At 48.5% G+C, this 12,240-nt stretch overlaps 1 protein-coding gene across 2 annotated transcripts in view; it reads left to right on the top strand.

Annotated features, from left to right (window-relative positions):
• Positions 1-2,210: 2,210 nt before the first annotated feature.
• The window catches only part of CALCOCO1 (calcium binding and coiled-coil domain 1), a 13,590-nt gene continuing 3,560 nt past the window's right edge, over positions 2,211-12,240 (top strand). For both annotated transcript variants that reach the window (XM_010857952.1, XM_010857951.1), the window contains exons 1-10: positions 2,211-2,294; positions 4,426-4,605; positions 4,946-5,048; positions 5,991-6,181; positions 7,629-7,787; positions 8,223-8,371; positions 10,022-10,112; positions 11,061-11,216; positions 11,419-11,673; positions 12,132-12,237. In XM_010857952.1, coding sequence (XP_010856254.1) covers positions 4,450-4,605; positions 4,946-5,048; positions 5,991-6,181; positions 7,629-7,787; positions 8,223-8,371; positions 10,022-10,112; positions 11,061-11,216; positions 11,419-11,673; positions 12,132-12,237 — 1,366 coding nt within the window. In that variant the 5' untranslated portion in view covers positions 2,211-2,294; positions 4,426-4,449. The remainder of the gene's footprint in view (positions 2,295-4,425; positions 4,606-4,945; positions 5,049-5,990; positions 6,182-7,628; positions 7,788-8,222; positions 8,372-10,021; positions 10,113-11,060; positions 11,217-11,418; positions 11,674-12,131; positions 12,238-12,240) is intronic.

Genomic DNA, 12,240 nt, shown 5'->3' with positions numbered 1-12,240 from the left:
GGAGGCCTGGTGTGCTGCGATTCATGGGGTCGCAAAGAGTCGGACACAACTGAGTGACTGATCTGATCTGATCTGATATATAAGACTGTTGTATTAATTGGAAAAATCCTTAGCATGGTTTTGTTGTTGCTGTTGTTCAGTCGCTAAGTCAAGTCCAACTCTTTGAAACCCCATGGACTGCAGCACCCCAGACTCCTCTGCCCTTCACTATCTCCCAGAGTTTGCTCAAATTCATGTCCATTGAGTCAGTGATGCTATCTGACTATCTAATCATCTCATCCTCTGCTGCTCCCTTCTCCTTTTGCCTTCAATTTTTCCCAGCATCAGGGACTTTTCCAGAGTCAGCTCTTTGCATCAGGTGGTCAAAGTATTGAAGCATCAGCTTTAATGTCACTCATTCCAATGAATATTCAGGGTTGACTTCCTTTAGGATTGACTAGTTTGACCTCCTTGCAGTTCAAGGGACTCTCAAGAGTTTTCTCCAGCACTACAGTTCAAAAGCATCAATTCTTTGGCACTCAGCCTTCTTTATGGTCCAACTCTCACATCCATACATGACTACTGGAAAAACCATAGCTTTGACTATACAGACCTTTGTCAGCAAAGTGATATCTCCGCTTTTTAATACACCGTCTAGGTTTGTCATAGCTTTCCTTCCAAGGAGCAAACGTCTTTCAGTTTCATGGCTGCGGTCATCATTTAAACACACTGTAAACACCAAATAAATGAAGTTATTATTTCTAGCTCCAGCTAAAACTGAGTTTTCCTATAAGCCTTTATTCTGGGTGGAAGACAAAAACCAAGAACTACTGAGACTTGAGTCCCTAGACAGGCCTCATTCTGCGTCCACCCCAGGACCTTGAGCCATCTCAGCAACCAGCAGCTTGTTCCCTAACTCATAAATCCTGACTAATGACACAGACATGTCACTTTAATGTTTGTGAAGCCCAATGACTTATTGTTCAGTGCTTGGACATCTTCAGATGAAAGGCACCCAAGGGCAAGCACCAGATATCCTTTTCAGTCATAAAAGCAAAATACTACCCCCAAACTTGGAAAAGGCAGAGGCTCCATAACTTAATGCAGGAGAGAATTAAAGCAGGCACCCAGAAAGTGCAAATCAATTCTTAGACTGTAATTCCTTTATACAGAGACAGACACAGAGAGATCATTCTGAATGTCTCAGACTACTTGGAGGGTCCAGAGTGCACAGGGGAAGTAGGATACCCAAGTTTTCAATAAAACTCGGGGTGTGGAAGGAGTGTGAATCTTTCACCTCTCCTAAACAAAAACAGGAGCAACAATATGTCTCTTATCCTAAATTTAAGCCAGTTAAGAGGCTTGGACAAAGTAGTCCCCTAAGTGGCTTTTTCTGGTGTGTGTGGCCCGTCCTGAACTATGCCAGGTTTCCTTTCCAACTTGAACTTCATCTTACCCCCTACTCCCCCAACCACCACGTTAGACAATGGATCCTCCTGGACCTAGAGGCCATTCCAGGGATGCCAGGCCAGGATTGTATTGGCAGACCTCTGGCACTGAGACCTTAAAGTTGGAAGAAAAAAAAAGTCGTCAGCGGTGCCCAGCACATAGTTTTTGCGGGGCTGTCCCTGATGTTGAAGCAGAGAAACTACTGCCATAGATATTAGTTTCCTATCCCCTAAACGGTAGGGTCGCCGTGATGTAATGGCAAGGACACTCGGAGTCGTGCAATCCTAACATCTCATAGCTTTGATACTTTAGACCGGTTCCGTAACCATTCTGGGCTTTGGCTTCTACATCTGTAGAGAGTGGATAACAAAACTTCCTATCTCACTTGTTGTGTTAAAAGTAAACGAAAGAGGAAAAAAAAGTAAACAAGAGGGTGTACCAGAACGCTTCGGCCGGCTCTCAAGAATTGTACAAGGGGCGTCAGAGCCGTAACTCCTCCCCACCCCCTAAACACGCACATTACCAACCAGCAGTCGCCGCTAATATAGCTTGCCCCCTCCCAAGGCATCTTGGGCCGTGAAGTCCTTTGGTGGCCACACCCTCGTTGGCTGCAGTGGAAGTGAGAACTACGCCTCCCAGGATGCAGCGGTGAGGCAGCCACCAAGGCCGCCCTCTACTCCGCCCTCCTTACGCACAGCCTCTTGGGATATGTAGTCCCAGTTCTGCGCTGGTTCAACAGGGAAAAAAGTGCAGGAGAACCACAAACCCCAGAAGCCCTCGCGCCCACTCGTCTCCCTCCCTCTCGGAGTCCGAGTGCTGTTTTTGTTGTTGGTGAAAGGTGAGGGAACAGCTGATCCGTCTGTGGGGTAAGAAAACTTGGCCTAATTTGGGGGCGATCTTATGGGGGGTCACCCCACTTTCCAATCTGTGAAAGGATCATCGAAGGGAACCGTAGAAGGGGGGAGCAGGAGCGTTTGAGCGTTAACACTTTCCGTACTGGAGAAGCCATCCCCACTGTTTCGGGAGTTCTTGGTCTCATGGGGGGCCTGATCACCGGGGTGCCCTCTTACGGCTCTTGCCTCCCTCTCAGTCCTTCTCTATAAAACGTGATACGCTTAAGGGAACTCGAGGGAGGCTGAAGTCCGCTCGTTCTCGGCCCAGCAAGACTTGGCCCCACAAACCTTCCCTTTCCCCTTACCCTCTACGCTGCTCCCCTCAACCAGTCCAAAGGCCTTCACTACGCTGGATCCGTGGGGAGGGAAGCCTTCCAAGATGTAGAATGTCAAAGAACTCTAGAGCCCTACAGCGTGGTGGGGGGATGGGAACCCCCCACCCCTACCCCCGCAAACACCTGAATCTGGCTACACATACACACCTTAGGTGCCCATAACTCTCTTTCAAACCTGGGGGATATTTCCAGCTGTTACGAATTTTGTGGGGAATATTGTCTTGGGTGCCCAGGACAATGTCTTTGAGAACAATTCAGCCCCTTTTAGAAAGCCAGAATAGTATTGAAGGGGAAAAAACATAGACTAGTTTTCACTAGGGATTTTTCAGAGATGAAAATAAAGAGACACCTCTTGTTGTCAATTAAGTCTCCATTTTGGAGGGAGAAGTAGCTCCATTTTATAGAGCTGGCCCACCTTCCCTTCTCTACTGAGTTTCTGTCTTTTAAAGTCCCTGCCCACCTGACTTAAGCCTGGTGTGGGTTTGTGATGTTTGAGGGTGTGCACATGACTAGTGGCTGTGGTTGACACAGGACTCAGTTCAGTGCGCTGGAGATGAGAGTTGACGAGGGCCATCTCACAGTCCTCCGCTGCAGAGTTCTCTTGATTATTGTTACCTTTCCTCACTCTACCCTCACATTTTCCAGTGAACTCTCCTCACCCAACTTAGAACACCTTTCTTCTTAATCCCATCCTATAGCATGCCTCCAACTACCAGTCCAAGCAGATGGAAGGGTTCAGACATTTAGAATTGAGGCTAAGGGGAACAGAGAAAATGAGGGGGAAGGGGAAAACTAGAGATGGGTTAACAGTCAAACCCGTAGGTTTTGAGCCCTGCTCAAGACCTGAAGAAAAGAATGTGAGGTTCTTTTTGAACTGTTTCTCTTCCTCTCAACATTATGTGTACATTTCCCTGTTCCAAGGGCCCATACTTCCAGGCAGTCCCTACTTGGGGTGGGGCCCCCACATTCCATCTCCCCACAGCACCACATTCCTACTGAGTGTTCCACCTCACCCTTGAAGCAGCCACCTCCAGAATTCTTGACTTTCTGGAGTAATAATTGAGGGAGAGAACCTGTATTTCCATCCTTTCCCTTTGTCTCTTGGATAAGAGTACAGGCTTTATTATTATTATTATTATTCATGGCATAAGACAGGCAAGAGATGGGAAGAGAGGGTGAGAGTTCACAGGCTTCAGGATTGGTCAGCCACATTCCAGCTCCAAAGACTGGCTTGTTACTTTCAGAGATGGCTGCTGTTTTCAGGTGTCATAAGTCATTTCTGGGTACAGCTGGAGTGAGCAAGGAGACCTGCTCAGGATGAGGGAGGGCCCACACCTCAGTTGGAAGTTGAATTCAAGAGCCAGAAGATGTGAGGGATGGGGTGAGGAGATGGAGGCTGAAGAATTTGGAATATCCAAGGCTATTAAGAAATGGAAAAGAAGGGACTGACTTCAGGAAGCAGATTCTGGGGTACTGAGGCTTGGTCAGTGGGGCTGTGAAAAGGGAGCAGAAATTAGATCTTAATTCTAGGAAAAGCTTATGACTCAGAGGGTGCAGTGTGAGACAAGATGTGTACCGACCACAAAGGCCAGGCCAATGCCCTAGAAACAAAGATTGATACCTTTAAAGAGTCCTGTAACTCACAGGGGTTGGAAACCAGATACACCTTCATCTCTAGGGGCAAGGGCTGTGGGTGGGTAGGGACAGAGTTGTGGGACAGAGAGGTAGAGGGGAGAGACTTTTTAGGATATTAAATCTTTGTTTCACAGGAGGGCAGATAGCTCGAGACCAGAATGGAAGAGTCATCACTAAGCCGGGCACCATCCCGGGGTGGAGTCAACTTTCTGAATGTAGCCCGGACCTACATTCCCAACACCAAGGTGGAATGTCACTACACACTCCCGCCAGGCACCGTGCCCAGTGCCAGTGACTGGATTGGCATCTTCAAGGTATCCCTAGATCCCCTTTGGGCTCAGGTTTATGGGTCCTGGGTGGTTTGGAATAAGGGGAATGACTTGGTTTCTGGATTCGCAACCTCATAATGATAGGGAAGTAGGGAGAAGGATGTCAGAAATGGCTAAGGCCATCTGTGTAAGCAAAGCCCACCTTCTCCCTATCTTAACCTTGCTCTCTCCTGACACACTAGGAGCCCTCCACTTTCCCTGTCTCTCAGCATCCTTGCCACAGCCACACCATCCTGCCCGCCCCCATTCAGTCCCTCAGCCCTTTGCACTATCCAGAGCTGGGAGGTGCATCGCCATACCCCTCTCCCACTGTGGGCTCTGACAGGTGGAGGCTGCCTGTGTCCGGGATTACCACACATTTGTGTGGTCTTTGGTGCCTGAAAGTGTTACTGATGGTTCTCCCATCCACGCCAGCGTCCAGTTCCAAGGTACAAGGAAGAGGAAAAATCGGGAGGGAGGGGTCAAAGGGATAGAGTTTGGAAGAGGGTAATGGGCTCACCAGATATATTAATAGAATCATGGGCTTTTCACAGCATCAGGGGTTCAGACATGAAAGGAACAGTAAAGGGCTAATAACGCTGCCTCCTAAGAAAAAAGGAGGGGACTCCTCCTGTGGAATTAGGAGGTAGGGAAGAGGGGAAAAGTGGCTTCGTATTAAGAAGATGCTCATTAGATTCTAAAAGTGTCAAATCTCAGCTCTAATACTTACAAGCTGTTTGACCTTGGGCAAATTACTTACCCTATCTGTGTCTGTTATCGTAACAGTAAAAGGGGATGCCTGGCTTATAGGAACAATATGAAGATTTAAAATGATACAGATAAAGCTGTTAATACAGTGCCTGGCACATAATGGGTACTCAAAAAAATGATAACTAGTGTTGTTACTGGGTTTCCCTAGTGGCTCAGTGATAAAGAATCACCTGCCAGTGGAGGAGATCTGGGTTCAATCCCTGGGTCGGGAAGATCCCCCGGAGGAGGAAACGGCAGGCCACTCCACTACTGTTGCTTGGGATGTCCCATGGACAGAGGAGCCTGGCGGGCTATGGTCCATGGGGTCGCAAAAGAGTCGGACATGACTTAGCTATTAAACAACAACAACAGCATTGTTGTTATTGTTGTTGTTATTAAAGAGGGTAGGTTTGGGCAAGAGAGGAAAGAGAGGGCGAGGCAGAAAGGAGGGAAAGAGTATCCCAGGGATCAGAAATAGCCTGTGGGAGACGGAGAGGAGAGAAAACAGTCTATAGAACAGGGAGCAAGGGGCTGGAGCCAAAGACAGTGGCTAATAAGACACACCAAGGGGAAGAGGGTCTGCTGAGCACCTGAGGGCCTGGCATCATACTGGGGTCCTGGGTCTGTACTTTTCCCCACAGCCAGCTACCTGCCCAAACCTGGAGCCCAGCTCTACCAGTTTCGCTATGTGAACCGCCAGGGCCGGGTGTGTGGGCAGAGCCCCCCTTTCCAGTTCCGAGAGCCACGGCCCATGGATGAACTGGTGACCCTGGAGGAGACTGATGGTGGCTCTGACATCCTGCTGGTTGTCCCCAAGGCAACTGTGCTGCAGGTGAGAAGAGAGCAGCAGAGCTGCTCCCGGGCAAGGGTGTGGGAGGATACCGTTGCAGGGGGCCCCTCCCACTTCCCTGCCCTCGCTGTAGCCTCAGCTGTGACCTCATTGGGAGTTACCCAAAGCCTTGCCTACAGGAAAGTCTCAGTCGGATACTCACAAACACGTAGGATAGGAAAGCAGACCACCCACAGGCCAGCATCACTCAGTATTTCCTAAGAACTTTTTGAACCTCCTTCTGGGGCTTCATCCTTCCCTGGACTCTGGAGGAAGCTGCAGAGGGTGGAGGGAGGCTCCTTGGGGAAGGAACGTTCCAAGGGAGGGAAGGATGAGACCCATTTCCAGGATGAGTGAGGAGGGAGAGCAGATCGGTAGGGCCCCAGACCTGTGGAGCAGCTACCCACGTGTGGCTCTTCAGCACTTGAAATGTGACTGGTCTAAACTGAGATGTTCTGTATGGATAAAATAGACACTGGGTTTTGAAGACCTAGTATTAAAAAAAGAATGTAAAAGATCTCAATAATGGTTTATATCAATTCCATGTTGAAATGATAACATTTTTGATCGACTGGATTAGATGAATGAATTCCATCTGTTTCTTATTATTTTCCTTAAGCGTCTACTAGAAAATTTTAAGTTATATATGTAGCTTGTATTATTTTTCTATTGGACCAAATAGAGAAGAATTAGGGACAGGAGGCAGATGTTAGCAAGGAAGACTTCTGAAGGAAGGGGAAAGAGAGGGCCTGATGGGGAGGATGTCCATGCCCCAGACAAGAGGACAGGCCTGGGGAAGGCTTAGAAGGTGGGAATGAGTAGTTTGAGATTTACGCAAACTCCTGCCCTCTGGAACCCTCTAAGCTTATGGAATCACCAGAAGGATGGGAAGAAGATACTCATATCTTACGTAAGTCAGCGGTGGGTGAACTCCTACCCACTTTCTGTTTTTACATTCATTTTTCTTATTTAAACCTTCCAACAATCCAGGCTAGGGAATCACATGACAGATGAGGAAAGAGACTCAGAGAAATTAAGTACTTTGTTAAGGTCACCTAGCTAGTAAAAACAAAAATCATACTGGAGATTTAAACCCACATCTGTCTGACTCCAGAACAAATAGGGTAAAATTAGGGGAGCCATCCCTTTTGTCTGTGTGGATTGAGAAAGACTTCTGCCAGGTGAGGAGTTCCTGCCATTGCTGGGCAAAGAAGGGGCAAGACCTCGGGGACAAAAGAGAAGAGGGGTGGGCAGTAAGAGTTCGGGGAGCCCATGTGTGATGGGAGGTGGGCAGGATTTGGTAGCACACCAGGCCTCTCTGACTCTCCCCTTTATAGCCTGTACTGATGTAACTTCCCCACCCTGACACGCATCTGCAGAGTGGTGGGGACAGGACCTTGGAATGGGTGCTTTGCAGGCAGAACCCAACTTCTCATCCTGTCCCCCGTAGAACCAGCTGGATGAGAGCCAGCAAGAGAGGAATGACCTGATGCAGCTGAAGCTACAGCTGGAGGGGCAGGTGACAGAGCTGAAGAGCCAAGTGCAGGAGCTTGAGAAGGCTCTGGCAGCGGCCAGGCAGGAGCATGCGGAGCTGGCAGAGCAGTATAAGGTGGGAGCTGGGCCGGTGGGGGGAAGGTCCTGGCTGCCTACCTGGGGTCCAAAATCTAAACCCAGTAAAATGAAGACAGTGAAAGGGAGATGTTAGTGGGCTCTTAATGGTTCTGGCATCAAAGATACAGGCTGAAGGGCTCACAAGTAGTAGTAAACTGGCTGTGATGGGAGACTTGTCCCAAATTGGTAGTGAGACTCAGTTCTCTGAGTCATAGGAGTGCTGAGATAGGGTGGAGGTGGCCATCTTCACTGGAAGGGGATGTGTCCTTACAGTTTCTTCTTCAAGGAAGGTGACTTGTAAATGTAAAAGATTTTACATTTACAAGGGTAGATGGGTAGGTAGTCAAACTTAGGAATTCTACTCCTAAGCCTTTAGTCCACTCATTGCGAGGTGAGTCTCAGCTTCTCTCTTCTTGGGGAACCTTAATTCCAGGGGCTTTCCCGGTCCCACGGGGAACTCACAGAAGAGAGGGACATCCTGAGCCGACAACAGGGAGACCATGTGGCCCGCATCCTGGAGCTGGAAGAGGACATCCAGACCATCAGTGAGAAAGTGCTGATGAAGGAGGTGGAGCTGGACAGGTGAGGCACCCTTTCCACCCCATTACTTCCCTTCGTTTCCTGTGACCCTCAAACCTCAGCCTCCTGTGTCAGGCAGGCAAGACCTGCCTGATGGTTTCTCCTTCCCTTCTCAACTTCACTCAGGGTATTCCAGTTCCTAAAGATATCTCTGTCTGCCAAGCTCTCTTCCATCTTTCAGAATAGGAATACAACCTATTCTGTATTCCTTACCTTTAGAAATAATCATTAGTATTTATTGTGCAGCGAAGATGAAGCAGGAGCTAGGAGTGCAGGATTTGGAAGAACGGAATGGATAGAATGGTCCAGGCAAGATAAGAGAGGGTGGATTTCAGATTTTACTTCAGCAAAGCATAAGATTAGACTCTGTTCTCATTATTAGGAAATGTTAGAACTGGTGATCAAGAAATGTTATGGGATCTTTGCCCTGAAAACAGCTACAAATCATAGAACCTTAGCATTGGGAGAAATGTAATGTATTTAAGAGGGTATGTGAGGGAAGATCACTGCCTCAGAAGGTGGCCTCTTTATCAGAAAGCCATCATTTTTTTAATCTCTTGTGTCATATTTACTCTGCTGTAGCTTTCCTGATTGGTCCTGGTGTAGACCTCTGGAGCCACATAGAATAAATTTCTATCTTCTGCTAGACAACTATTCTCTGTACCATATAGCACAAATATTGGCCACCTCCCTTGCCTCTCCTTCAGATTTTCACCAGGAGAAACACTTCTTTCATCAAATGACATAATTAAGTTTCTTTCATTCAGTGCTGGTAGATTTAATATCTTTTTAAAAACTCTTTGGAGAAAAGCAGCATGCTATCCAAGACCCAGAGTAAAAAGTGAGTTGGTCCCTAAGGCCTCTTCAGTCTAGGATGTGTTAGTCTTGCCCTAGGGAGATACTAAATGTCTAGGTTCTAAATCATGGAATAGAAACGTTGGGATCAAACGAAGCACCTGGAAAAGATCAGGGACTGTCTAGACCAGGGGTCAGCAAACTGTGGCCCACATGCCAAATCCAGCCTACCACGTGGTTTTGTATAGCCCTCAAGGTAAGAATGGTTTTGACAATTTTTAATGCTTGAATAACAAAAGAGTAGTTATATTATGTGACATGTGAAAATCAAATGAAATTCAAATTCCAGTTTTCATAAAAACTTCATTGAGACAGCCAGGCTCATTCATTTACATCCTGTCTATGGCTGTTTCCACACTCCCGTGGCAGAGTTTAGAGGTTGCCACAGAGTCCACACAGCCTGCAGAACTAAAATACTTACTCTCAGGCCCTTTACCGAACACATCTGCTGACTTCTGACCTAAATCAAAAGTTTGTCATTAACGATGACTGGCCCCAGATGTCTACAAAAATCTGGGTTCCAGTCTCTTGATTGAGTGCAGACAACTGGGAAGCCATCAGCAGAGCTTCCCTCAAAGAGACACACAGAGAGGAAGGAACAACTGTCTACCCCCAGACTGCGCTCCAAAGCCAGCAATCTCGGATACCTGGGGCTTAGACCTAGAATTTGGGTGTCCCAGAGAGGTGGCGTTCTGGGCTAGACGAGCCCCAGCAGAAGGGCTGATGACAAAGTCTGAGTCTTTTTGTTCCTTCTCTGGAAACCGATAAGTCACCTGACATTGTGTCCACCACTCACAGGGTTAGAGACACGGTGAAGGCCTTGACTCGGGAACAAGAGAAGCTCCTTGGGCAGCTGAAGGAAGTGCAGGCAGACAAGGAGCAAAGCGAGGTAAGGCTCCAAGTTGGTTTTACTATGGTTTTACATGTTTTACTATAAACTTACTTCTACAAATTCAGATGTATAACATTTCCTTATAAAATGATGAAAGCAATTAGATAATTTTGATGGATACCAAACTTTGAAATTGGAGGTTATGGATGACGGTTTTGTTGGCCTCAGCAGCTAACCTGTTTCTGTATCGTGTGTGGTTATACAGTATTGAGTATACCTTGAGTCTCACATACAGACCAGTACAAATGATCATTTTTAAGCTTCTGCCTTGCAATCTCAGTTCACTCTTCACGTCAATAGAAAATACAGTTGAAATTTTATTCTGAGGTTTTCACAAAAATGGATTAACCTGGAAGCACATGTCAGTGCCTGGGGCTCTCCAGTGTGCTAACATGTGAGTCTATACATTGTCTGCCAACATAATTTTTCATAATTTGGAAGAAACTGAAATCAAATATTGAAGCTTCCAAACGGCTTCATCAGAACCCAAGGATGGAGAAGCATCCATCCTGTGGGCTGCTAGGGAGAGAACAGAACTGCACATGGCACCAAGGTGTCCAGCCTGAACGACTTGGGAAGGAGTTAGTACCATGGACAGAAACAAGTGGCAAGGACGGGGTGGAATGGGAGGTGGAATATGGCGAGTGTGAGAGCCCACACCACATCCAAGTTGAGTTTTGGTCTAAAAGGAAGCGTTAGGGGAGCAGACATGAGGCATGGGATGCCTAGATTCACATAAGACCCCAGGCTGTGCCACTGGAGATGGGACGTTCAGGATTGAGTTGCTTTGTGCTGAGAACCCAGGAAGGGCTGGCCAGGGCTGACAGTTTGAGTTTGTGTTAAATCTGAGGAGTGGAACCTTGGCTTTTCTCATCACAGAGGTCCATCTCCCCAGTCACCCCAAATATGTATTCCCTTTCCTTACCTCCTCTCCACCTCCACCAGGCTGAGCTCCAGATGGCACAGCGGGAGAACCGCCGCTTGAATTTGGAGCTGCAGGAGGCCAAGGACCGGCAGGAGGAGCAGAGTGCTCAGGCCCAGCGACTGAAGGACAAGGTGGCCCAGATGAAGGACACCCTCGGCCAGGTCCAGCAGCGGGTGGTGAGTGAAAGCCCTGGGCAACAGGAAGCAGCAAACGTTCCAGGGCTGGTTGTAAACAAATAGGGGGAAAGGCGTGGCTCAAGACTAAAGAACCCAGGCCTGAGGTCCTGATGCAATGGGGGACAGGAAGGAACCTAGTTGTCTTCCTGGCTCAAGAGATGACTGCTGGGAGCCCTGATTCCATCTCCTCCTCTCTCCCGAGGCTGAGCTGGAGCCCCTGAAGGAGCAGCTTCGAGGGGCCCAGGAGCTTGCAGCCTCAAGCCAGCAGAAAGCTGCCCTTCTTGGGGAGGAGTTGGCCAGCGCAGCGGGAGCCCGGGACCGCACCATAGCCGAGCTGCACCGCAGCCGTCTGGAGGTGGCCGGAGTCAACGGCAGGCTGGCTGAGCTCAGTCTGCACTTGAAGGAGGAAAAAAGCCAGTGGAGCAAGGAGCGGGCAGGGCTGCTGCAGAGTGTGGAGGTAGTGGGATGGGGGATCTGCAGGTTCCTGGTCACTACTGCCCCCACCTCAGTGTGGTCAAATCCCCTGGGGGGACAGAAACAAGGGTGAGAACCTTCATGGACTTAGGGGTGAGGAGGGCCCATGAGGGAGGGATATTCACTGTCCCGGTGCGGCCCCTCCCTGCAAGGAGTGTCCAGTTCCTGATCTTCATAGCACCTGCCTTTGTTAACATCTTGATTCAGATACATGTTCCACCCTACGCCCCAGCCCTGCACGATACCCATTCCTACTCAGCAAGGCACCTTGCTCTCAGAGCCCTTCCTTCTTTCAAGGAATGAGGAAGGCAAGAAGGGAAGATGTCTCTAAATGGCTCCAAAACATTCAGTCCAATAAAGAAGAGACACAGTGAGGAATGGCGCTGTTACCAGTGGCATCCCTTACCCTTAACGTCCCGTTTGCTTCTTCGGCATCTCCAGGCAGAGAAGGACAAGATCCTGAAGCTGAGTGCAGAGATACTTCGACTGGAAAAGGCAGTGCAGGAGGAGAAGACTCAGAGCCAAGTTTTCAAGACTGAACTGGCCCGGG

Source organism: Bison bison, unplaced genomic scaffold (genome assembly GCF_000754665.1).
Source record: "Bison bison bison isolate TAMUID 2011002044 unplaced genomic scaffold, Bison_UMD1.0 scf7180017864383, whole genome shotgun sequence".
Taxonomy (NCBI): Eukaryota; Metazoa; Chordata; class Mammalia; order Artiodactyla; family Bovidae; genus Bison; species Bison bison.
Note: the sequence above shows the minus strand (reverse complement) of the source record. Positions and strands in the feature narration are given on the sequence as shown.